Source organism: Xyrauchen texanus, chromosome 13 (assembly GCF_025860055.1).
Source record: "Xyrauchen texanus isolate HMW12.3.18 chromosome 13, RBS_HiC_50CHRs, whole genome shotgun sequence".
Taxonomy (NCBI): Eukaryota; Metazoa; Chordata; class Actinopteri; order Cypriniformes; family Catostomidae; genus Xyrauchen; species Xyrauchen texanus.
In genome coordinates, this window is record NC_068288.1 from 33,295,843 (window position 1) to 33,322,941 (window position 27,099).

General features: G+C 38.4%; 1 protein-coding gene across 3 annotated transcripts in view; it reads right to left on the reverse strand.

Annotated features, from left to right (window-relative positions):
* larp4ab (La ribonucleoprotein 4Ab) overlaps positions 1-27,099 on the reverse strand; it is a 43,794-nt gene that overhangs the window by 5,519 nt on the left and 11,176 nt on the right. For 2 of the 3 annotated variants that reach the window (XM_052140310.1, XM_052140312.1), the window contains exons 3-16: positions 20,741-20,854; positions 20,537-20,621; positions 18,748-18,884; positions 18,239-18,342; positions 17,857-17,967; positions 17,717-17,770; positions 15,762-15,965; positions 10,263-10,366; positions 9,870-9,911; positions 4,390-4,581; positions 4,027-4,069; positions 3,773-3,946; positions 3,530-3,654; positions 1,675-1,846 (exon numbers count right to left, since the gene is read on the reverse strand). In XM_052140310.1, coding sequence (XP_051996270.1) covers positions 1,675-1,846; positions 3,530-3,654; positions 3,773-3,946; positions 4,027-4,069; positions 4,390-4,581; positions 9,870-9,911; positions 10,263-10,366; positions 15,762-15,965; positions 17,717-17,770; positions 17,857-17,967; positions 18,239-18,342; positions 18,748-18,884; positions 20,537-20,621; positions 20,741-20,854 — 1,661 coding nt within the window. The remainder of the gene's footprint in view (positions 1-1,674; positions 1,847-3,529; positions 3,655-3,772; positions 3,947-4,026; positions 4,070-4,389; positions 4,582-9,869; positions 9,912-10,262; positions 10,367-15,761; positions 15,966-17,716; positions 17,771-17,856; positions 17,968-18,238; positions 18,343-18,747; positions 18,885-20,536; positions 20,622-20,740; positions 20,855-27,099) is intronic. The other variant, XM_052140311.1, reaches the window with a different exon arrangement.

Genomic DNA, 27,099 nt, shown 5'->3' on the forward strand with positions numbered 1-27,099 from the left:
CACCCTCAAAGCATGATGCTACCACCCCATGCTTCACAGTAGGGATGGTGTTCTTGGGATGGTACTCATCATTCTTCTTCCTCCAAACACGGTTAGTGGAATTATGACCAAAAAGTTATATTTTGGTCTCATCTGACCACATGACTTTCTCCCATGACTCCTCTGGATCATCCAAATGGCCAGTGGCAAACTTAAGACGGGCCTTGACATGTGCTGGTTTAAGCAGGGGAACCTTCCGTGCCATGCATGATTTCAAACCATGACGTCTTAGTGTATTACCAACAGTAACCTTGGAAACGGTGGTCCCAGCTCTTTTCATGTCGTTGACCAGCTCCTCCCGTGTAGTTCTGGGCTGATTTCTCACCTTTCTTAGGATCATTGAGACCCCACGAGGTGAGATCTTGCATGGAGCCCCAGTCCGAGGGAGATTGACAGTCATGTTTAGCTTCTTCCATTTTCTAATGATTGCTCCAACAGTGGACCTTTTTTCACCAAGCTGCTTGGCAATTTCCACGTAGCCCTTTCCAGCCTTGTGGGGGTGTACAATTTTGTCTCTAGTGTCTTTGGACAGCTCTTTGGTCTTGGCCATGTTAGTAGTTGGATTCTTACTGATTGTATGGGGTGGACAGGTGTCTTTATGCAGCTAACGACCTCAAACAGGTGCATCTAATTTAGGATAATAAATGGAGTGTAGGTGGACATTTTAAAGGCAGACTAACAGGTCTTTGAGGGTCAGAATTGTAGCTGATAGACAGGTGTTCAAATACTTATTTGCAGCTGTATCATACAAATAAATAGTTAAAAAATCATACATTGTGATTTCTGGATTTTTTTTTAGATTATGTCTCTCACAGTGGACATGCACCTACGATGACAATTTCAGACCCTCCATGATTTCCAAGTGGGAGAACTTGCAAAATAGCAGGGTGTTCAAATACTTATTTTCCTCACTGTATATATATATATATATATATATATATATATATATATATATATATATATATATATATATATATATACTATACAGTACTAATATTACACATTTATACAGTAGTAATATTTTTCTGTCGTAATGTCTTGAATAGAGCACTTATTTCAGCAGGAATTTTATTTTTAAGACCTTTGGAGTTCTTCCTGTTAGTGAAGGGTTCGATATATCAAGCTTCCCTCAACTTGCAAGGCAAAGTCTCCAAGCTGCCACGGTGAAAACGGTCATTTGAGAGTTCACAGCCAATTATACACCAAATATTTCTCTGCAGATGGATACTATTGGACCCACTGCATGAAAATCAAGTATTAGTAGTGTGTTGTGCGCGTACAGCTTCTCATTAGTTCGTGGCATGCACGTGACTGTATATAATTTCATTAAACGATATCCTTCTGCTGTATAATGATCACACTTGGCCATATCGAAAGTTTTTATTATTATTTTAAAATAGTCTGATTCAATCTCAAAAATCTCACATTACATTTTGCTAAATGGCAGCATACTTTAATATGGTACCGAAATGAACAAGATGATATTGTATAGTTTAAAATGTTGTGGTATCGCAGAATTTCTTTAGTACCGGTATACTGTGCAAACCTAGCATGCACTCTCTGCACACTATACATACTGTTTACTAAAGAAACAGAAAATTATGAAAATATGATTCAACAGATAATGGTGCTTACCTGCTCAATTGGGCTCAGGACAGGTGGAGAAGATGCAGTGCTTGACGTTGATTGGTTGCTTGAAGGTTTGGGGGCGGGAACAGGCTGGACAGGGTTTGCGGCCACTGATGCAGAGTTGGGAGGTGTGTCAGAGATTTGAACATCCGCTGGGTTCTTTACTTGATGTGACACACTACAAAAAAATAAGTATAGGATTCCAAATTTTATTCAACCGGCTTCTATTCGTTCAACCTTTCACCGATTTAACTCAATCCATACGAGGGATGCACCGATCCAATACCTGCCTGGTATTGGCTCCAATACTGAAGTTTTTAGATGAAACTGGTATCTGTCTGACGAGCAAAAGTCAGTGTGCAATATGTAAGTGCTACATGAACAACATCTCAGATGTAGAAGCTCAATAGTTCAGTTTGTTAATAACATGCATTGAGAACAGCACAGGAGCATGTCACCAGGTTCTGAATAAGAAGCTAATTAAACTACTGTGAAATAGCCCAATTTCAAGCCTTCCTGGAATGGAGCGACCATTAAAATAAAAGCCAGAGGGATTTAAAATGACATGTTATAAAATTATAAATCAATAATATTAGTTTACAAACAACAATCATGTTTAATTTGACTGGGTTCCAAAAAAATGTGGACCGATATCTTACAACTAAAGTGAACAAAAGAGATCTGAATCCTTTTAAAGTCCAGATAGAAGTTTAAAAAGAAAAAAAAAAAGTGATTGAATATCATAAATATCGATATTGAATGTTATGAAAAAGAATATAGTGATAATGTTTTTGCCATATCGCCCAGCCCTAATTCTACGTAAAAATAAATAAATAAATAAATAAATAATCAACACTGGCATCGGCCAATATTGAGATTTCAGGTATCAGAATCAGATCAGGGGAGAACATGGTGACATCTCTAGTCCAAAAATGAAAAGTGGGGCTTTAAAAGACTTCAACTTCATGTCATTCTAAACCTGTATGATCATCTACCATGGGACACATAAGGTGATGACTTGCAGAATTCAAACTGCCATTTCCCAAACATGACCATGTCAGGGTTTCCGTTAGCCAATTTTTTTGACCGTTAAAATGTCCTCATGTACTAAAAATTCAAACATCGGACACAATGTCCTGTAAAAATGTTAACTGTGTCAGCAACCCTTTTTGATGCCACAAGTGCACAGTGTGACACCATGCCAATGATAACAACGCTTTGCTGCCATGGAGGTTTAAACCAGAAGCCTACAAGCTTAGCCTAAAATAGCATAACGAGGCACTCCCATAGACATTCTATGGACTGTACACTGCAGAGACTATAGGCTGTACTTTTTGAATTAATGTTTATGGAGGAGATGCCTCAGTGTGTTGAATAAACTGCTTTTGTGAGGAAACAGCTCCTCACTTAATAAATTGACTGCCTTTTCGCTAATCTTCAAAATATTATACACTAAATCCTTTTGAAATGAACTGTTTGAAGTTTACTATGCAAAATTGCTTTATGGAGAGAAATCAGGGGTGATTTTGCAACAGGCAGATGCCACTTTACGGCTCTCCCCACCAGATATAAGGCGTGTGTGTGTGTGTGTGTGTGTGTGTATGTACTATATATATTTTTTTTTAAATGAGAATCTCCATTTAAACTTTCCCGAAGCTTGCGGAGTCCTAATTCTCGACTACAGGGAGTTGTATCGTGCACACTGGCAAAAGCAGCCGTTATTCCAGGCTCGCATGTCCGCAGTGAAGCTTCTCATTTCAGATTCACACTAAAACAGCCTTGCAGTCTTCTGGAGGAGCTTTTGTGGAGAAGTAGGGTATTCATATGGTATGCATTACATACAGTATATGCATTTGTGTACCTCGTGGCAGATGTGTCCTGTTGAGTGGAGGGGAGCTTTGGCGCTGGAATGGAGGGTGCAGTTGATTCTGCTTCCACTTGACACGTTCCTGTCTCTTGAATAACATCTTGTTTATTCGTATCGAACTAAAGCACAAAGACAGACAGACAGACAAATTGCAACTGCTTTAATGTAGACAATCTTGGAAATCACTTGAGTAATGAAAAGTGTGATGGAATAAAATAATTAAGTAGCTCTTTATACCTTGTCCCTATTGATGCCTTTAACAACATCTGCCATTCGATTCTCCAACACTGACTCTGCTGGCATGGCCACAGCTGGCAGATGGCTCGGCACACCTCCCGGCAATGGTGGAAAACTAGTGGTAGCAAGGTCAAACTTAGGGGGTGGATTTTTCACCTCCATTTCAGAATGCCTCTGCAGATGCAAAAAATATATGCTTAGAGAAACAAGAGCAAGTTTTAGTTAACAGCAGATAAACAAGTTTACGGACTGACCGTTCTTTCATCTCTTCTCCTCATGCCACGGTAGCTTCCTCTCCTGCACACATCAGAAGTTGTTTAAACACCGTAATTATTACACCCATCTTCACTTAAGTGTTCACACGCTACAGATGACCCTCAGATCTCAATCAAACGGCTCACTGGGACAGGAGTGACAGAGACTTTAAGAAATGAAAAGGGACTGGGAAGTGACCATAGAGGAATTTCCCAAGTCATCTTATCACTCCCTTGTTCCCTCTATGCACTTAGTTTATCATCTCCGGGTCAAAACAATCAAAACTGCTCTTTTTAGACAGCTACTAAAGAAATTACTTCACAATACTTTGTCATTAATGTGTGCATTCTGAGTGGACAGACCTGACACGGTTGATGATGCCGAGATCTGAGTGGTGGTTCTCTCTGGGGGAAGTTGGCAGTTCAGAGAGCGGGGTGAGGGTGGAAACGCTGGTGTCGGAAGTAGGGGTGCATGAGGGCTGAGGACTGCTGGTACCAGACAAAGTCTCAGTCAGCTGACCAACATCAGCACGAGGCTGTGGCTTCACATGGTTCCTGCACAAAATACAGAGAAAGATTCCTTTCAGAATGGTCAATAGAGTAACTACAGCCTGGGCTCCACAGTAAAATAATATGAAACCCTGAAAATACTTTCTCCAGCCGGTAGGAGTGTCTCTCTAGCTGTGTAGTACAAGCTGTGTAGGTTACAACATGGCGCCGCAGATGGCCGCCTCGGTGTGGAGCTCTTCAATTCTTTTGTTGTTTTTGTTAGTTTGTCCTGTGTTTAGCAATCTTTTACCAATCAGTTTTACCAGGGACGAACTGCTGAACATTCGGCAGCACATACCAGATCATCTTTTCCCGGTTTTTCAATATTCGGACGTTTTGCTGGACATTTTAGTTGGAGGCGCTGCTGTGTTGTTTAGATGCGCTACGAGACGCAGGCGAGGGAGACGAGCTGGCGTGCTGGTTAAACTCCGTCAGCGCGGCGTTCGCAAAGCGCTGCCGAGCATTCATCTCGCAAATCTCCGCTCTCTTCCCAACAAAACGGACGAACTACATCTCCTCACACATACTAATAAGGACTTTTCAAACTCTGCTGCACTGTGCTTCACTGAAACCTGGCTGAGTGAAGCCATTCGGACAGCGCATTACATCTGCCGGGCTTCCAGCTGTTCAGAGCGGATCGCATCGCTGAGTTAACGGGAAAACGAGGCGGTGGAACATGCTTTTACATCAACGAAAGTTGGTGTACAGATGTAACAACACTAAAGAGGATGTGCTGTCCTAATCTGGAAGCTCTTTATTAACTGTAAGCCGTTCTACTCGCCGAGGAGTTTTCTTCGTTTATTCTGGTGAGTGTTCACATTCCTCCTAACGCGTCTGGGAACTTAGCGCTGCAACAGCTGGCTGATCAAATCTCAGACACAGAACAACAATACCCGGACTCAGTCATTATTATTCTTGGGGACTTTAACAAAACAAATCTCACACGCGAACTGCCCAAATACACAGCACATTACATGCCCCACCAGAGACAGGAATATATTGGATCACTGCTATACAACATTAAAGGATGCATATCGCTCTGTCCCACGTGCAGCTTTGGGTCTCTCTGATCACTGTCTGGTTCATCTTCTCCCGACCTACAGGCAGAAATTAAAATCAACAAAGCCAGTTGTAAGGACTATAAGGAGATTGACTATTGAAGCAGAGCTGGAACTACAAGCCTGCTTTGACTGCACTGATTGGAGTGTTTTTGAAGCTGCAGCTACAGACCTGGACGAGCTCACAGATACTGTTACATCATACATCAGTTTCTGTGAGGATATGTGCATCCCTACTAGGACATTTTTGTCATTCAACAATGATAAACCATGGTTCACAGGGAAACTCAGACAGCTTCGTCATGCCAAAGAGGAGGCTTACAGGGGTGGGGATAGAGTCTTGTATAATCAGGCCAGGAACACACTAAATAAGGAAATCAGAGTGGCTAAAAGAAGCTACTCTGAGAAGCTGAAAAGCAAGTTTTCAGCTAACGACCCTGCATCAGTGTGGAGTGGCCTGAAACAACTTACTAATTACAGGACTCCTACCCCCAACCCTGTGGCGGACCAACGACTGGCTGACGACCTGAATGTGTTTCACTGCAGATTTGAAAGGCCCGATTTCACACCCCACATGCACTCGGACCTTAATTTCACAACCATTAACACCTCCTGCAACCCCCCTCCTCCCCCCTCCTGCTACACTACCTGCACTCAAGATCTGTGAGGACGATGTGTGCCGTGTCTTTTGGAAGCAAAGGACAAGGAAGGCTCCAGGACCAGATGGCATCTCACCAGCTTGCCTTCGTTCCTGTGCTAACCAACTGGCCCCCATCTTCACTCAGATCTTCAATAGATCACTGGAGCAGTGTGAAGTCCCATGCTGCTTCAAACGCTCAGTTATTATCCCCGTCCGTAAGAAACCTAAAATCACAGGACTTAATGACTACAGACCTGTCGCCCTGACATCTGTGGTCATGAAGTCATTTGAGAGACTGGTGTTGGCCCACCTGAAGGACATCACTGGACCCTTTCTGGACCCCCTTCAATTTGCTTATCGAGCAAACAGGTCTGTGGATGATGCAGTCAACATGGGTTTGCATCATATCCTGCAACATCTGGACAGACCGCGGACATACGTAAGGATCCTTTTTGTGGACTTCAGCTCGGCTTTCAACACAATCATACCAGATATACTCTGGACTAAGTTAAACCAACTCCCTGTTCCCACCTCTATCTGTCAGTGGATTACCAGCTTTCTGACGGACAGGCAGCAGCTTGTGAGGCAGGGAAAATTCACTTCCACCACCTGTACCATCAGCACTGGTGCCCCCCAGGGATGTGTGCTCTCCCCACTTCTCTTCTCCCTGTACACCAATGACTGCACCACCAAGGACCCCTCTGTCAGGCTCCTGAAGTTTGCAGACGACACCACTGTCACCACTGTCATCGGTCTCATCCGAGATGATGAGTCTGCATATAGAAAGGAGGTTGAACGGCTGGCTTTCTGGTGCAGTCAAAACAACCTGGAGCTGAACACACTCAAAACAGTGGAGATGATTGTGGACTTTAGGAGGAACACCCCAACATTGTCCCCCCCTCACCATTCTAAACAGCACTGTGGCAGCAGTGGAGTCATTCAGGTTCCTGGGCACTACCATCTCACAGGACCTGAAGTGGGAGATACACATCGACTGCATTGTGAAAAAGGCCCAGCAGAGGTTGTACTTCCTTCGCCAGCTGAGGAAGTTCAACCTGCCACCAGTGCTGCTGAAACAGTTCTACTCAGCAGTCATTGAGTCTGTCCTCTGCACTTCAATAACTGTCTGGTTTGGTGCAGCTACGAAATCAGACATCAGAAGACTACAAAGGACAGTTCGGTCTGCTGAGAGGATTATTGGTTGCCCGCTGCCCCCCCTTCAAGAACTATACACTTCCAGAGTGAGGAAAAAGGCTGGTAAAATCACTCTGGACCCCACTCACCCTGCCCACTACCTTTTTGAACTGTTGCCTTCTGGCCGGCGCTTCAGAGCTCTGAACACCAGAACCATCAGACAAAGGAACAGTTTTTTCCCTCAGGCCATCCATCTAATGAACAATTAAATTGCCCCATTGAGCAATAATTATGTGCAATACACAGTTTAATTTTAATTTATATTATCCAACATATCCACTTCTGCCATTACTTACATTGCTATGTACATACTGTTTTTTGTTCTTTATATACAGATTGTATTAGATTTGCACTACGTGTGTGTATGTGGGTATGTATGAAGGTGAGTGTATGTACGTATATGTATAATTATTTATTTTGTGTTCTTTTTTGTTTTTAATTACCTATGTCTTGCTGCTGTTTTTGGTATTGTTGTTGACTGGAAGCTCCTGTCACCTAGACAAATTCCTTGTATGTGTAAGCATACTTGGCAATAAAGCTGATTCTGATTCTGATTCACTACAACAAAGAGTTATACATGTAGTGACAATGGGCAAGACACATCTGTTTGGCTGAGAAGTTCCTGAAGACTCACGATCGCATTTCTATTTTATGTAAAATATTTATTACAAATCAAGTAAATGGTGCATATGGAGAAAGTGTTCATTTAATTGTAACAAATGTATGCATGTGTAGTTTGTGGGGGGGGGGGGGCAATTTAGATGGCATCCATTTGGTCGAAGCATTTTTCCTTGATGGTTCTTTAGTCACTTAATTTTGTTTTACTTTTCCCTACACTGTTGGTAGGTCCGGTGGTAGCCATGTGCAGCCAACAGCGGAGACACTTCCTGATGGACTTTTTCGTTCATCGCTAACGAGTGGACTGTCTGCACCTCGTTTATTGACCACAGCCATTTCTTTTCACAATGCAAAAAAAGTCACGTGAACAAATGATACTGTATCGCTGTTGCTAACTTTAAAACTAGCGGGTTGATGTTGCATTCGGAAATACTGATGCTGGTAGTGACGCTTCTCTATTGTATATAGGAATGTAAATGATTAAATCGAAAATCAATTAATTGTCGTTAATTTGATCGATTAAGCTTATCCATCTTCGATTAATACATTTCAGGACAAATAGGCAGTAATCATGACAGCAGACGTTGAAAAGGCTGTCTATATGGTCAACCACTGCTAGAGGGTGCTTGCATGCTGTCTGTCAAATATTATCCAAAAATCACAGAAGCCACAGCCACACACATCATGAAGCGGGCTCAATGTCAACAGTGTTGGAGCGTTTCTCTATAAATGAACTGAAGTTTTCAGCACAAATGGTGATAGTGTGTTAAAATACAAGACATGTACTGTAGGTTGGGATGAAACAAGATCAACAATTACATCAACGATTGCTGGGAAAGCACGAAGATAGGCTACATTCAGCTGACCTCACACTATCACTAGAGAAGCAGTAGCCTATGTTATATACAGTGTTTACGCAGTGTTATAATTTGACAATTTCTAATCAAAAACAATTTTTTTAAAGTCCAAAGATCTGAAATATCCCACAATCCACAACGTGAAGTTAATGAACTCAAATATGAAAACAAGTCATATCTTAAGTATCTTAAGAAAAGTTACTACTAACAGTATTTCATTAACTGTAAACAATTCCAAATTATGAACTAAACATAGCCTAAACATATTTATACCCTGAACTAAGAATATTTTAAGAGGAAAAAGCCAATACATGCACTTCTTAAGTAAATACATTTAAATAATATTTAAACAATAGGCTACATGCACATGTGCATATTGCACTATTAATGTTAACGATTAATCGATCGTTAATTTCCACAATGATCGATTATGAAAATGTCTGAAAACTGACATCCCTATTGGATATAAATTGATCTGTCAGACACGGTCCAACCTGTTCTCTAGAAATCAAATCATCAGCCAGTGAAAACCCCATTTCCTTCAACTGCTATTCAACAGTCAAATGTGCATATTTCAAAAGATTCCACCAGGAAACTCCCATACACACAGCAAATGACAAAAGAAATGGCAATTACATTCAAAATAAATGCAGAAAGGCATCATGCTTTGAGAAGATGCCTATAGCAAAGTTATTCATTATGAAGCAGCTCTAGCTCCGATCATTTTAAAATGTTTTGATAATTTTCAATGCATCAAGGATGCATTAAAAGCCATACTCAAGAGGTCGCTACTCAAGACAATCCAAACATTAGCCTAAATGTATATGGCACAAAAATATAAACTAAAAGGGACATCAGCACTACGATGAACATGCATGAGAAGATGATTTTAAAAAGACAGACATTAAGATAGCAGAGCGCATCTACCTGAAGGCATTGATTACATTCTTTCTGGAATATAGTGGAAGTCTAGAAAGTAAAACAAAGTCTGTTAAACAAGTATGGCACCTTTAACACCTGGTATTACAATCCGTTTCAAATGCATTTCCTGTGATTTCCATATATAATTCTTACTCCAGTGCCTCAAAGACAACTGCTTAATTTTGTGCATCCACATCAGCACACGATAAGTAATAAATGAATCCAGGTTAACTTCAACCGTTCACATGTAGAATACTGGAGTCATTTCAAAGCTTTTGGTTGCTCATTTGCATGAAAAACATGACACTTTAACATCCATTTTATAGTGAAACATTGTTTTTGGCAGAGGGGGACAAAGATAAGCCAAGAAAGAGAAAGATGTAGGTTGAAGGATCTTACCGGTTCCGGGGGTAGTTGCGTGTAAGGCCGATTGGAGAGGAGCCAGTTTTGTAGTTTCCTGCTGTGCCAAACCCATTAACAAATGTGCTGTTGGGAAATGGTGCCTGCAAGATGCATCAAAAGCAGAGTTCAGCCCAGATGTCTTCAAACTCCTACAAATAATCTATAATTCCTGTTTTGTAACAAATCCTCAATGCATCTTTTTAAATTAATGTGGTACACCAAATAAACTAATTATCCATTGCATTATCCTCACTGCCCTGACTAACTCTTCATACTACACTTCACTGCAGTTGCTCCCCCTGCAGCGCGGACTGCAATCATAATCCTGATGACAAAATTGAGACCACACTGCGTCTTCACTGACTTATACTTTCAGCCTTCTTGAAATGAAATACAAAAGTAAAATGCTTTTGTATTACAAAAAAGAATAGGACTGGCAGTCCCCAATAACAAGTTGGGCTTTGTTCACACTGCAGGGAAAATCCAAAAATGTAAAATCTGATTTTTTTTAGTCTGACCGTTCAAATTGCAGATCAGATTTTTTTTTCCCATTCATACTGCGTTCGCTCTTGCTAGCACATCCACATTTGTCATCGTAGTAATGATACAAACGTAATACGTTTATTTTATATAGTGCCTTAAACTCTAGGTCGCTTTACAAAAAGGAGTGAACATATCAATGAAGCAAACACACTAGGAGTCAAAAGATAGCACTATCTTTTAGTTTTTTTTTTTTTAGAGTAAAGAGATTAGTTTTTAGTTGTGATTGAAAAGTAGTGAGATGCCGGAGAGGTTGTGAGAGAGCATTCCAGAGTAGAGGAGCAACAGCCATGAATGACCCACGAGAGTTCAGTATTGGTTGATTTGCCATTATATATCATAAAGCGTACTCAAATATTCACACATACATCTAGTGTTGTCACGGTACCAAAATTTCACTAGTCGGTACCAATACCAGTGAAATATCACGGTACCAAAGCAAAACACAAAAACAGGTTACTGAAGAACAAAGTTAACAAATTAATAGCTGAACTAAGAACAAAAATATACCATTGAGCAACACTTAAGTATTTTTGAACACTTAAATAAGATTTGCTTCAACATTTACTATAAGTTTTTACCAAGTACTAAAAAAAAAACCTAAATAAGCAAGCATACAACAGAATGAATAAAAAACTATTTCCAAACTAATGTGCAAAGTGCTCTCTAATAAAGCTGCATATTGCTAATTTTCTTCCCGATAAGAAATGCAGTGACATATGATTAAATAAGTTGCGAGCCATCGTTTTAATCTAGCTGCATTAACTCTTTCCCCGCCAGCGTCTTTAAAAAAAAAGTTGCCAGCCACCGCCAGGGTTTTTGGCGATTTTTTCTAAACTTTAATGGCCCGCAGAATATTTTCTTCCATGAATATATGAAGATGCTATATATCAAAATAAAGATCTGGGCCTCTGCTTTTAGGCAAAAAAAAAAAAAACGATTTTATTTTATCTTCATTTGTTCTTTTTTTATTGCGACTTGAACAGAGATATGTTGTTTTTTGACAAAACCTTTCAGACAAAAAGCTGAGAAAAAGGCATGTTTATGTCTGATATTTTGAGCTTCTCATACTCCACTTCTTCATGTTTGAGACGATCACAGTCTGTTTCTTTGATCAAAGAGTTGCGTCCTCTTTCAAAACATGCGCAGGGGTCTTCCTTACCGTATAACACCTAAAACACGGAAACCCGAAAAATTCCGTGTTTGGCGGGGAAGCGTTTTTTCATAAAACACGGAAAATTCCGTGTTTGGCGGGGAAAGGGTTGAGCGTCAGCGCTCGAGGGATGAACGTCCCCTAGGCAGTCTCTCTCTCAGCCGGGTGCAGTTTCAATCTCTCCCCCTTAGATCGGGACATTTGCTTAACTCATAGAAGAGGCACCGACCACACAGAGAAATGCCAGTTTCTGAGTTTACAGTTATTAACATGAGCTGCTTCTGTAAGCTATAACACATTAAAATAACTGCATTTAAGATGTAACGCATGTTTCCTTTAAAGAGCTCCGGCTCTGCTTATTCCACAACGAGACTGCTTCTGAATGTTTTTTTTTTTAATAATTCCCTACTACTTTGGTATCTACATAAAATGAAGCGGTGAAAGTTTAGAGTGCATCTGGACTGTGATCTGTATAATTCTTCTCCATCAGGAGTGAAATACAGTTTAATGCGATTTCATGTTACGTTAAATGAGATCAAACGACTATTAGACAACGAAAAAGTATGTCGACTAAACATTTCAGACCCAATACAAATGATATGCTTTTAAACTCGCCTGCTTTATTTGCTTGTATAAATCCGGGTGTCTCTCTTTCAGGTGCTTTATTAGTTTGATGCGTTTCCTCCTTTTGTCAGAAAATTGCGAAAGCAGCATTTACAAATAGGTTTTTGCTGATCTATGATGTTTCACTTTTCATCTGCCTCAAACCCAAAGAATTTCCAAACCTGGCTTTTTCCACTTTTCTTTTCGACAAGATTAAGTGGAGACTCCGCAGCAGCAGCTACTTTGCTTGTCGTCATCTTTTGCTTGTTGCGAGCATTCGAAAGTTCCTGACTCTGGGAACCGGGTAGACCCGGGACTCCGGTACCCTCAGAAATTCTGGTATCGTACTTTTTTTTTTTGTTTGAGTACCGACTTGGTACCGGAGTACCAGTATTTTTGAAGTCCCACACAGGACAGCTACTGTCCTGTATTTTAGAGGGTAACAAAATGTCCTGTATTGAAAGCTGTGCCCCGTAAGCAGAAAAAGCATAAAGGGACAGACATCAAGACCAAGTAATAAATGATTCACCTATTTTCACCTGATGCACCTATTTATTGGCCAAACATCGGTCTCGATGATATATTTGCCAACAATGCCATCGTCAAAAACGATGTCATTAACTGATGCAGTGGCCGATGTTTACCAGTTTATATGCGTTGATGATTTGCTGTAGACTTAGACAACAGTTGCCTACCCAGCTGCAGATTCTGAGAAGATCAAACAGATGGTACTACAATACAAACACCAAAGTTTTCAATCCTGGTGACTTTGAGATAAGCATTCATTTATTTTCTTCAGTACGAGTAGCACTCATGTAACTATTGGCTAAATAATTTCTTCCAATAACCACTCAGACGTGTTTTCGCGCTAAAAAAGCTAAATGCACCACAACAAAGAGCAGAACGCAGGTGTCTTGAGACGTGTTATCAGTTGATGTTTTTTTTACTTAGCATCTAAAAATGCTATGCTCCCATTAGAGATGCTAAAAACACAGTGAAACGTGAGGCAGTTGTCAAAAGACATCTATCTAGCGAATGTTTACATGGATGATTGAAAAACAGCACAAGCAGATGCAAAAATACATTCAGTTTGAACAGCCCCTTGTTCTCATGACACAGCACTAGCTGAAGTTTCTCAAAAGTTACCTCTCAAAAAGACAGCCTTTTATTTTGGTTGACAGTAGGTAAATTTACACTGTATCCAGCACTGTATTCATAAATATTGAGATGCTGTTTTACTGTGTGAAATACCGCACCAAATGATTCTTGCAAAAAGCGGTCTGAACGAATTGTACTGAATCACAAATCAATTCAGATCATTTTGCAAGCCCGTTTGGCCAATTCACTGAAAATAATTAATGCATTCGCAAATTGGGCATTGCTAGTTCTTTTAAAGAACCAAATATGGGGCACATTTCATGATTGGGAAAATATTCTGTGTAAACAGTTCTCAGATCAGTCAGAGCACTCATGTTACGCACAGTCCGTACAGCCATACAGCTGCAGGTGCCACTGGGTGCTGGCATGCAAAAGTATGGTAAGGCATTTCCTAAGAGGTCAATTTTAATTTTGTAAAGAGGCCCATGTTCAGCCCCATGTTTCAACCTTCTGTAAGATTGTGCTTAATGGAAACACATGAACTTTGTAATCTGTATGAATAACACAAGAGCTGAAAGACAGCCCTATTTATTTCTTTCTTTTATTTTATTGGTTTCATAATAATTTACATTTCAATTTAATTACATTTGTTTCACAAAAATCATTTTTGTTAGAAAATTTCTCATCAAGCAGATATATAGCAGGCTAAAGAGGCTCTTGAAAAAGTAATTTTTCACTAAAAAGAAAGAATCATTCATGTGAAAGGTTATATTAAACTTTGTTTCATAAATTTGTATGATTGAATTTGTGCTCAAAGATAAGTGTGATGCAGGGTTGAAAGACTTAAAACAGCTCATTTATTTTATAATAAAGGCTTATTTTTCACTGGCACAAAAAGGGCACTAAATACCAAAAACAATATAAAAATAAATAAAAAGGTATTGTATCGGCTAAATTGCAATAGGCCCAGAATTCCGGTGCATCTCTAATCAAGATTCTAAGAGAGGACCCCCGTTCTGTATTGAAGTGTTTAAAAATGCTCAAGTGCTTACAGTATATTTGCATGAGGTGAGACATTCAATATCTTATCGCGTTTTAGTGGCTCACTGCCAGTGTGGGTTACCGCACAGTAGCTTATCTCTTTGGGTGAATAAAGCCAATATATGTAAGAAAAAGAAAAAAAAAGATTTGCACTGCTTTGGCTGCCCTGTAACAAATAGTACATTACATATGGGTGTGTTCTATTCAGACTTTATCATTCCTATGCCCTGTTCCCCTCAAAAGACTTTACTTTCCACTGTGACAGTTTCGGAGGACTGGAAGATGTAATAAATCTGTCATTCTGGAATCACTTCAAGTTATTTTTTTATTAAATTATTTGGTAACGATCCCATAGCATTGCCGTAATTTCAATTGAAATATTTCAATTGATGTGCAATGAATCTAGAATATATGAAAGTTCCACTTTGTGAATTAAATTACGAAACAATTTTTATTAACTTTCCACAATTTTCAATTTTTTTTTTTAGGTGGACCTGTATATTAACCATTTTGTTGGGGTGAACATCAAATGGTAAATGGACAGGTAGGGCTGGTAACCAAAAGATTGTAGGTTTGATATAAAATACTTTCTACCCCATTTATGCAGAGACAACTACAAGTAAGCCCTTCATAGGTTGATTCTCACACCTCCACCCCCCCCCAAAAAAAGTCAAAACGGTCATTTAGTGAACACACTCTACAGATGACCCTCAGATCTCATAATCTTAATGCTCACTGGGACAGGAGTGACAGAGACTTTAAGGAGAGAAAGAGAAAAATTGAGGTGGAAAGAAGGGAGAAGTGAAGAAAAAGAATTCCCCAAGTCATCTTATCACATACCGATTCCCTCCATGCGCTTAGTTTATCATCACTGGGTCAAAACTATACACCGGTCACGATTTTAAATAATTAAAAAACAGGTTTCACTTATTTTAACTTGTTAATAAGGGTGACTTAAACATTTTTCTTTTGAAATCGAATGAACTCTTAAGTAGGTTTGAAAGCAAAACACTAAATTTGGTCATTGATTTATCTTCAAATAATGCAAAGACAGTTCTCACCAGAGGTGTTTCAAAGTAAGGGGTTGGTGAGGGGGTCCATGTCTGCGGAAGGAGGTTGTAGAGGGGGTACTGTTGTGGGGGCTGGTACACCTGTTGCAGGTAGATTTGAGAGGAGTACTGTGACTGAGCAGCAGAGTACACCCCAGAATCAACTGCCCCATAACCGTTCTTAGCAAAGAACATGTTGATGGCCTTGATGCGTGCCTACAGAGACAAAACAAACACAAATGTTGCTTGTATTAGTGAAACATTCCACAGCTCATTTTAATTTCTTTTTTTGTAAAGCAATCAATTGGAAAGTAAAAAAATATATGGCCTCTAAAAGGCTTTTGCAATTCCACTTGGTGTCACTAATCACAGAAATAAGCAATCCATACAAATCGCCATCCCTACAGTTTTTGCATACATTAAGAGCGGAGGAAAAAAAGGGACGAAACAGCAAAATCACCACGCACAGGCACACACACACTACAGTGACAAGAAAAAGTATATGATCCCTTAGAAATTAGCTGGTTTCTGCATTAATTGGTCATAAAATATGATTTCATTTTCAAAGTCAAGTACAGACAAACATAATGTGCTTAAGCGAACACACAAACAATAATCTTTCATTGAACACATCCCATTAAACATTCACAGTGCTGTGAAAAAGTGAACCCTTGGATTTACAAACTGGTCGATCCTCCTTTGGCAGCAATAACCTCAACCAAACACATCAGGTAGCTGGGGATTAGACCTGCACAACATTAAGGAATTTGACCATTCTTCCTTACAGAACTGCTTCAGCTCAGCCATATTCTTTAGGATGTTTAGTTTTAATGGCTCTCTTGCAGTCATTCCACAGCATCTCCATTGGGTTAAAGTCTGGGCTCTGACTGGGCCACTCCAAAAGGTGGATTTTTTTTTTTTAAGCCATTCTGTAGTAAACTTCAATGTTTAGGGTCATTGTCCTGCTGCATCTCCCAACTTCTACTGAGCTTCAGCAGGACCTTTAAGTCTTAAGCTGTCACTCTAGGGTTCTTTTTATAGGGAGTGGTGCCACAGTACTAAATAGTCTCCATTTATAGACAATTTGTCAACAGATGACTATGCAAAGCAACAATTCCTGATTGTACGTCTTCTGAGATCTATTTTAGCTGAGGCTGGTCCACGTCAGATGCTTCAAGTGAAAAGCAAACTCAAAATGTTGGAGTGCTTTTTAAAAGTCAAAGTAGCTCTAACCCACACCCCAAATCTAATTACATTGATGGCAGGTTTGAAGACAACTAACACAATTAGCTTTTGTTTACATTAGCCTAGGGGTTCACATACTTTTTCCAGCCTACACTTTGAATGATGTTTTCATTATTTACAAGAATACAATAGCTTGTTTATTTGAAACAGATTGTGTTTTTTCATTATTGTTATTTAGATGATCAAATCAGATAGACTAATTTATGTATAAATTAGTCTCTGATTTGATCATCTAAATAACAAAAGGTAATTCCAAGTTCAAATTAAAGCAAATACACTTTGAAAAAGACCAAAACAGCACGATTTGTGGCAAGTATGGGATTACATAAATCACAAACACTATCTACCAGGGGCTGTATATCGGTTACATAAGTGTAACTGATCACACTTATTGGTTGACAGAAAAGGGTCAAAGTTGAGAACTTCAGGACAGTTAGTTAATCATAAATACTAACCTTAATGCATCTAGTTAGCTCAGCACACTGCTTCGGGAACAATGCAACAAACCTTATAGCACACACTTAGATTACATATATTCATGTCCGTTCACAAATGCACCACCGTCAAAAGATGCTGGCATGAATCAGATCAAACGATAAGACTGTGAGTGGTCATGAATTCAAGGTGACTTTGGTTTTGTGCAGTGTAAGCCAGGCACAAATCACAATACAGGGTGCTTAATAAACAGCAGACCTAACAGAGCATCTGGAATGAACACTCACCATAATTGGTTTGCCCTGAAAGGTTTTGACTTCTTCACGTAAATATCTGTAAGCCTGTCAAAGAGTGTGAAAATGTTAGTCAATCCAGTTTAATGTAATCTCACAAAATCAAAGCAAAACACTGCAAGCATATGTCATACCTGCTGTGCATCAGTATCAGACTGGAATGTGATGTACCAGTTGTTATTGTGTGCAAACTCCACGCTGATGACCTGTGGACACTTCTCACTTTTAAACAGCGCTTCCACCTCCTGATGGAGAGATAGAAGCAAGTCAGCAACCAAAATAAGAACTACTGAAAACTAGCAAACATGAGGTTAGTTATCCCTCAGATCTCATAGTCATTAGGGCAAAACCTACGAGAGAGAGAGAGAGAGAGAGAGAGAGAGAGAGAGAGAGGGGTTCTGGATCCTTCCAAGCGCAATACTGATCATCATCAGGGTAACCTTGGATTTGACAAGTAAACCCCATTAAAAAGATTTACAAGTGAACTTCAACGAAGTACCAATTGGGCATTCTCACCCCCACAGGTGTAGTGTCAGGGACCTCTCTAAGGATGATGATGCATCGTTTGTTATTTGGCCGTACCTTCTCCCCCTTCTCATCAACCTGCACCATGGGAGAGGCTGAGGAGATGAACAGAAAACTAAGTTTACATGCAAGGAACATAAACAGCAAGACCAGGTTAACGATAGTGATTCATCTTTATATTGTCCAATCATCGGTACTGGCCAATGATCAGGGCCGGTTAATTCCAGTCAATGAAAAGGGGGTGGATAAAGTGCTTTTTACTTATTTAACTGACACCAGTTACTCTGAAACTAGGGAAAAAAATTAGCAACAAAGAATAAAGTTAATTAAATCTCTTTCCAAGTTGTGCAATTATTGTCAGTGATTTTAAATAAAAAGGTAGAATAAAAAAAGCAGAGCCACCAAACTATAGACACTGGCAGATGTTGCTCAAGCCAGATATTGTTTACTAGATATGCACAAACAAAAATTTAGTTTATTTATTTTTTTTTTAAACTTACCTCGCAGCACCTCAAGTATCAGACCCATATCAGTAGTCAGTAGTTTGACACCCTCCATGCTTGCTATGGTCCAAATAGGGACAAACTGATCACTGTCCATCTGAGATATCAGATAGAGATCCTTTGAGAGATTCTCCCTAGAAACACATTAAACAAAATAAACACATCGACCCCACAGCAACCATATTTAAGCTCAAAATGTTTTTCTCTGTGCACCCAAAAATTAAAATCTCATTTACTCACCCTCATGCAATCCCAGATGTGTATGACTGCCTTCTGCAGAACACAAAGGTTTTTAGAACATCTAGGCTCTGTAGGTCCATACAATGAAAGTGAATGGTGGTCAGACATTTGTTGCTTCAAAAATCACAAAGGGAACACAAGAAATCCATAAGACTCTAGTGGTTAAATCAATATCTACAGAAGCGATATAAGAGGTGTGGGTGAGAAACCTTTTGAGTCCCTTTTAATTAAAATCTAATTTTTCACTTTTACATATGAAAGTTAAAGTTGAGATTTACAGTATAACAAAAGGACATAAATATTGTTCTGTTTCTCACCCTCATCTATTTGTAGATATGGATTTAAACACTGGAGTCTTATAAATGTTTCCTTTGTGTTTTTTGGAGCTACAAAAAGGTATGATCACCATTTACTTGCATTGTATGGACCTACAGAGCAAAGATATTTTTTCTAAAAATCTTTGTGTTCTGCTGAATGTCATCCACGTCTCGGACAGCATGAGGGTGAGTAATTGATCATTTTCATTTTTGCCTGAACTCTCACTTTCAGAACTATGCTGCACTTCATTTTACTTCCGTTTGTTTCTTTCCTTGGATTCATTTGAATCTATTTTAAAAAGGTATCTTGTGACCTAAAATATATTCATGGGATTTGTATGTCCATGTTTCTTTATAATGCTTGTGTAATGCACCAAGTTTAAATTACTACTGATTATGGAATGTACAAACTTTCCTTTCCCAAGTCAGAAAGTGCCAAGTGCAAATAAACTTATTTTATTGGACAAATCCTTTAAGATTCTCAAGCACTGCTTTGTAAACGTTCAGGGTAAAAAAAATAAAAAATAATAATAATAATAATAATAATAATAAATAAATATATATATATATATATATATATATATATATATATATATATATATATATATATATATATATATATATATATATATATATATTTTAAAATAAAGAGAATTTATTATTTGAATTACTTTTTCTAACTGCAAGTATTTTCCTTTAAAGGATTTACATATTCATTTGATAGGGCAGCTGCCAGAACACAAGCATGTTATCACTTTATCTAGGGAAATTGTTTGCTGAAGTCCACACTTGCAAATGCAATTTTACAGCCCAGGGAACCATCTTCTCTTTTTACAACAGTGTAGGAGTATTCTACATGGTTTAGCCCCAGTTAACGGTTACATATAATATGGGCAGACTGATTTAAGCAGAGCCCCATTCTGTACAATGGAATAATACAGTTTACACCTGGCCCTAGTCTGCACACCAACCATCAGAAAATTGCCAAATAATAGGACTTCAATCAGATTGGCCACTAAATCACCTCTAATATGACAGGTCCATTATGACATTGCATTTAGCAATTTATCGGATGAGAAATTAATTTCAAAATACTGAGTAAATAAGCGCTGCTCTATTAATCAAGTGATTTATTCCATCCATCCCTCCCTTGGGTTGTGTAAAAAAATGTAATTATATAATGTAGGGCAGCAGGTGTGAGTGTCTCTAAGCAATTCAGGGGGATTTACCTCGAGAAGCAAAACTCCAGCTCTTTCCTCAACGACTCCTTCAGACTCTCCTCGGACAAAGGCAGCTGCTCCTCAACAACCTCGCCTTCAGAGTTCAACAGCACCCACACAGACAGACAGACACAAAAACACCCAATGACAATAAGTCATTAAGCAGCAGTGATGGAATTAAAGTATGATAGTGAGTGTGTGACACTTTCAGACCTGCTTCATAGAGCGGGTAAGCCAGTTCTTCAGACTCCATACCATTCAACATGCTGCTTTCTAAAGAAGGGGCTGATTCAGAGTTTCCATAGCAAACACTGTACTCCTTGAAGCCTTCAGAGCAGAGAAAAGGCAGAAATAGGATAAGTTGTGTGGTTTAAGGTTGTTCTTAAATGATCATTACAATATGTTGGACTGCATACTTCAAAACAGATATATACTTCATCCCTCAGATCTCATAATCTCACAGTCATTAGGGCAGTCGCACTCCACAGACAGAGACAGAGAGAAGGGGGTGATAGAGAGAATGAGGGAGTAAGACCTCTACAGTAGGAGTGGTTCTGGGTCCTTCCAAGCGCGATACTGATCATCATTGGGATACAAACTTTTGTTAACATAAAGCACTATAATTACTTTGAAGGGATATTTAGATTCAATAATTAGATTTTTGAAGTGTGCATATGCGTGGAACAGACCAGATATCAAACGTCATAGGATGGAGCCTACAATAACTATACCCATTCCTAAACACGGTCACTCACGTTCATGTATATGCACTCGTACAATGAGGGAATCCCAGAGTTTTATGTAAACGGAGACTCAAATTGCAGCACAATTCCACTGCAGGTCGCAATAGAAAAGGAAACAAACACAGCAACAACTCTGGTCTATATACACCTCTTTCCCGAAACGAGTCAAACCAAAGTTTACAGAACATGCAGTGGAAATCTTCACCAGTAAACCACTAAATTACTGATGAGAGAAATATGAACATTAACTAGCCAGTTGCTAATCATAGATATTTTTAAATCGCATAGGCATAGGACGGTATACAATTTTGAAGTCACAATAATTGCTTAAGCTTTTATCACGGTATAAGGTATTATAACTGTATTGAATTGTATTACAAAAATGGGTTCAACAATAAACAAACCTTTTTGCCATCTTAATAGCTGGCCTTTAAATTAACACATAACAAAAGAACCCTGATTCTTTAAAACACTACCATTAACACCATAGATGCATAGCTAAATACAACATTCTGTTGATGTCTCAATATTTAAATGGTCATTATGCCATGGGGCACTGATCATTATTGATAATAACAATAGACTAGTTTCCATCCACCTTTCGTACCATTTTGTTACCAGCAAAGTGAAAATACGACATTTGACGCCTTCTGCCAGTTTCCATTCAAATGGCCTTTTATCACTAAAAACGGTGCGCGTGATGACATCATGCCGGAAAAAAACAAACAAACTACTGTCACATAGGTTTTGGATTAGCACAAAAGAAATCTGCCCTTAAGCCGTTTCCATTCAGAAATGGGTGTATCGCTAATTCGGCTCCCAGATGTCCCTATGGTTTGGGTAAAATGGGGAGATCATTGAGACAATTTATTGACATTAGTCAGCTTACTGTCATTTTAATTAACAAATAAAAGCAATCAGAAGAGGAACTGCAATCAAAAGGGAGCAGTTGCCTTTCGGATATGACTAATATTGGTCCTAATGTTGCGCAAATCGCAGGTTGGCACCGGTTCCGACCCGAAAGCGGATCGTCATGGACCTGTTCAAGCTGGCAACCTGCCGGAAAAAGTAGTGGCGTATGTGATCCGAGGTAAAGATGGTTAGATTTAAAGTATTTAAATGTATTAAAATGTTCAAAAGCGAACTCTAAATTATCAGAACTATTTGTCCAATGCAGTGTCTTGGAAAAAAGTGCAGAACATTCTAAGAACGTCATTCAGCTGACTGTTTTGTCTACAGAACAGGGTAAAGTTAAGTTTGTTTAAAGAAAAGGCATATATAAGTCTAAAAATCTATAAATGTGTTAGGTACATTTTTATTTTATTAAATAATTTTTCTGTTTGGTAATGTATTTTTTTATTTGGTAATTTACTTAAATAGAGAATTTTGCTGGCATTTTTTTTATTTTTTTTAAAGTAAAATTGGACTGTTCAAAAAAAAAAAAAAACACACCACTATGCTTTTCTCCTAGTATTGTGTATTTATTTTTTTATTTAAAACATCTTTGTGCACAGAAATTATATTTATGTTTTGTGGGCTAATTTCGTAATTAATCTTAATTGGGCTAAATTCTTAATCTTAATTGTAAGATTAGAGTGCATCTGGACTGTTATCAGTGTAATTCTTCTCCACCATCAGGCGTGAACTGCAGTGCTACTCTCACGTGCGTCATTAGGACCTGCATGTTTAATACATTTTCATTTTATGTTAAATGAGATCAAACTTTTGTCATTTTTTTATTTTCGATGTTGTCGATAATGTTGACTAAACGTTTCAGCCCTAATGCAAATGATATGATTTTAAACTCACCTGCTTTATTTGCTTGAATAAATTTGGGTGTCTGTCTTTCAGGTGCTTTATTAAGTTTTATGTGTTTCATCCTTTCGTCCAAAAAAATAGTGAAAGCAGCGTTTACAAATAGGTTTTTGCTGATCTATGATGTTTCCCTTTTCATCAGCCTCATAACAAAGAATTTCCAAACCTGGCTTTTTCCACTTTTCTTTTCGACAAGATTCAGTTGAGACTCCACAGCAGCAGCTACTTTGCTTGTCATCTTTTGCTTGCTGTGAGCATTTGAAAGTTCCCGACTCTGATTGGGTACCGGGTAGACCCGGTACTCGGGTACCTTCAGAAATTCTGGTATCGTAAACAAGTTCAGTACCAACGTGGTACTGGAATATAGGTATTTTTGACAACACTAGTAGAAATATAGGGCTCCAGATTGCGAATAAATGATCGCATCTTGCAATAATGTTTCCTGCCAGTGACAAGTTTTTTTTAGGTCACACCGCTCCGACTACAGAGATTGCCAGCTCTCGATGTAATGCATCCGTTATCTGTTTTGTATGAGAAAAACGCAACAGCACTAGCCACAACCCATTATAAAAAGCGCTACGAGATGCGTGGCTCAAGACTCATTTGAAATTGGCAGTGGGAAAACCCCTATAAAAACCCTTAGGCTACGTCTAGATTAATCCAGATACATTTGAAAATGGCGTTTTCGTTTCAAAACGCTTTGTCCACACTAGCGTTATCAAGTGTTTTCCAAAAGTTGCTCGCCCACACTGAAACTTATGAAAACACTTAAATCATGTTACTGCGCATTTGGAAAATCCCTGTTGCATGTACGGTCCGAAAGGCAATTGTCCTCGTGTTCCGTCGCCGGACACCGATTAAGAGTAAACTTCCCTTCGCCTTTGAAGGAACGCAATGTGATGGCTGTACAAAGTAACATTTGGTTTAGGATGCATTTATTTTTATTAACAAAGTGAGTATCAAGTACAACAGCGCCGCTAATACACGTGCCGCCATCTTAATAGTTTTGGTTGGATAGATCACATGACAACAAATACATAATTTTCAGATATTTTTTATCAGAAAATCTTTCATTACAAATATAATTTATCAATTTTGTAGTGCGTTTTCAAAATGCTCAATTTTGAATTCAGAAAAACGCTGCATTTTCAAAACAAAAACATTAGTGGACAAGGCCTTGCCTTTGTGATTTAACGAGTTTAAAACCATGTTTAACCCTCTGGGGTCTGAGGGTGTTATGGACCCTGGAGAAGTTTTGACATGCCTTGACATTTGCTTAAAAACATATTAAAATGGCTAAAGTCTGATAACACTGAATTCAGCACAAACTGGGCTACAATAATATGCGAGCAACATGTATGTACAGGTTTGTATTTTTGAGAAAATAACGTTTATGCGTGGTTTTTGAAAAAACTAATTTTAAGTCATTGAAATAAGGCCATATAACACATACTAAACATTTGTCCAAAACACTTTTGAGAATGGGATCTTATAGCCTAGAGTTTTTGCTACAAAATGATGTGAAAACCATCCTACATTCATACAAAACAATATAGTAATTTAACTGACAATTTTAGTGTTGAAAATTAATATGCGAGGTGGTGTGAACTATCATGAATATTGAGGTGATTTACACCTGAGAAGACAAAAGAGCCCTCCCCTGGGCCTATCATTGAGGAATGTGACAAAAAGAGAATGAATGCGAGGAGACTTAATGATCAAAATCAAGTTTTAAGTTAATAGTAGTAATCTGACTGTACATTTTCTTTATATAAAGACTTTACTTAATTTGAGACCTACACTACCATTTAAAAGTTTTAGAAGAAGTCTCTTCTGCTCACCAAGACTGCATTTATTTGATCCACATTGTGGATTGTGTTCACATTGTGTTAACTATTTTTACAATTTAAAAGAACAGTTTTCTATTTGAATATATTGTAAAATGCAATTTGTGATCAAAACTGAATTTTCAGCATCATTACCGCAGTCTTCAGTGTCACATGATCCTTCAGAAATCATTATAAGATGGTGATTTTCTAATATGGGCATATTTAAAAAGTGCATTTTACTCATTTAACCTGAACACATATTTGCAAGCACAAGCTTTGTTGATGATAATGAGGCAGCATAAACACGATAAAATATACATTCTAAACATTCATATTATTTTATATCATATTTCACATCATACAGCATACAATTGAAATACCTGCTTTAGCCGAAACAGCATTTAACCTCTTCCCAATCCTGTAAAATTAGCCTAAAACGCCTAATCAAGGCATACCCGAAGTAAATTTAAAGCTGTTCTTGAACCGTTTGGAGTACATGCATGGTTTTGGTCACATTTGAAAGGGGGCACTCTGAAGTTTTTTCTCCAGCTGTCAGAATTACTGTAAGTGCTACTGATTTTGAGTAATAGAAGTTTGAACACAATGAAATAGAATTTTTTTTCCTGCCTGAAATTTTTTTTGCATACAGATGCCTGCAGATGACTATAACTTGTAGCTATTAGCTTGAGAACACAATGGGATCACAGCATGAATCCTTACCTAGTCCAGGTTCAAATGTTATAACAATATCATAAAAAATGAATATTTTACACATGTTTTTCTAAGGGTACACCCAGGCGTTTTACAAAAGTGCCTTTTGGATACTCCAAAAGGTCACTTTGGAAACCTAGGACAAAAAGGCTGCAACTTTTGAACGCTTCAACGTACAGTCATAATTTTGGGCTCTAATGAAAGATGACACTTAGAGCTATCATATTCCATATCCAGATCCACTATTAGTTTTGCTGACACAGAGTAACTGATGCATAAACACATTAGAGTGCCTTTTCCTTCTTGAAACTAAATGTTGTGCATATAAAAGAGTCAAAACTAGTGCTATGGTGGACAGTTTGTTTATATAAAAAATACACAACAAACTATTTACATTAATTTTTACATAAAGTATTTACAAACCATTATAAAATTGTACATGTTTCTAGCAACATGCCAGTCATTGTAGCAGTCACATTTGTGTACAAAGCACATAGGCACAACACAGGAGAGTACTTCACTGGTGTCTTTGCATGACACTGCCTGCACTTCAGACGACCAGCGGTGCAAGATTTGGTGATGTGCAACGGCCTGTGATGTGCTCTTCGGTGGAGCAGGAGTTACGGGTCTGGCTGTGGAGTGAGACCCCAACTCTGCCATGCTCCTCAGCAAGGGTCTCTCTGAAAGCCCTCCTCTCTTGATGAGGTGCTGTCCTGCTGCTCCACTTTATGTGGCCGCTTGCTGAGTGGGGAGAATAAATAAATGTAATTTACAAAGCTAGACACAACTTTTCCATCTTTTCTGTATTCTGTATTCTATATATATATATATATATATATATATATATATATATATATATATATATATATATATATATATATATATATATATATATATATATATTAGTTTTTCTTTTCGAGTGTGTAAAAATGTATTATTGTATGTATATTTACTGTAAATACTGTATACTTTGCCAATGTACTATGGAACAAAGAGATGGGCCTACACCTCCCCCCATCAATTCAGCATTGTAACAAATAGATGGCCCTACACCTCCCCCACCTCCCCGCATTGTAACAAATAGACTCTCAAACATATATTCTTATTTTCAACTTATATTTATTGATTTATTTACTAATATATATATATATTTACAGTAAATATACAAAACATCTATATAGCATGTCAATAGATCTGAAACAAACAATGAACTAAAAACACGCACAAACGGTTCAAACACTCACTGAGGAAACACACGACAAAGGGTAATTACAAAATGTGTATTCATTATTCAAACTAAAGCTTATTTATACGAATATACAGTAATATATGTTATAAACACAAGAAAACACTTACTTGTCCAGAGCCATGTCTCATCTCTCCATCTGCCTCTGAATCATCTGTATTGTTTTCAGAAATTTCATCTCCAAACTCAGAATTTTGACAATGAATGCCTTCTTATATCGCATCCTGG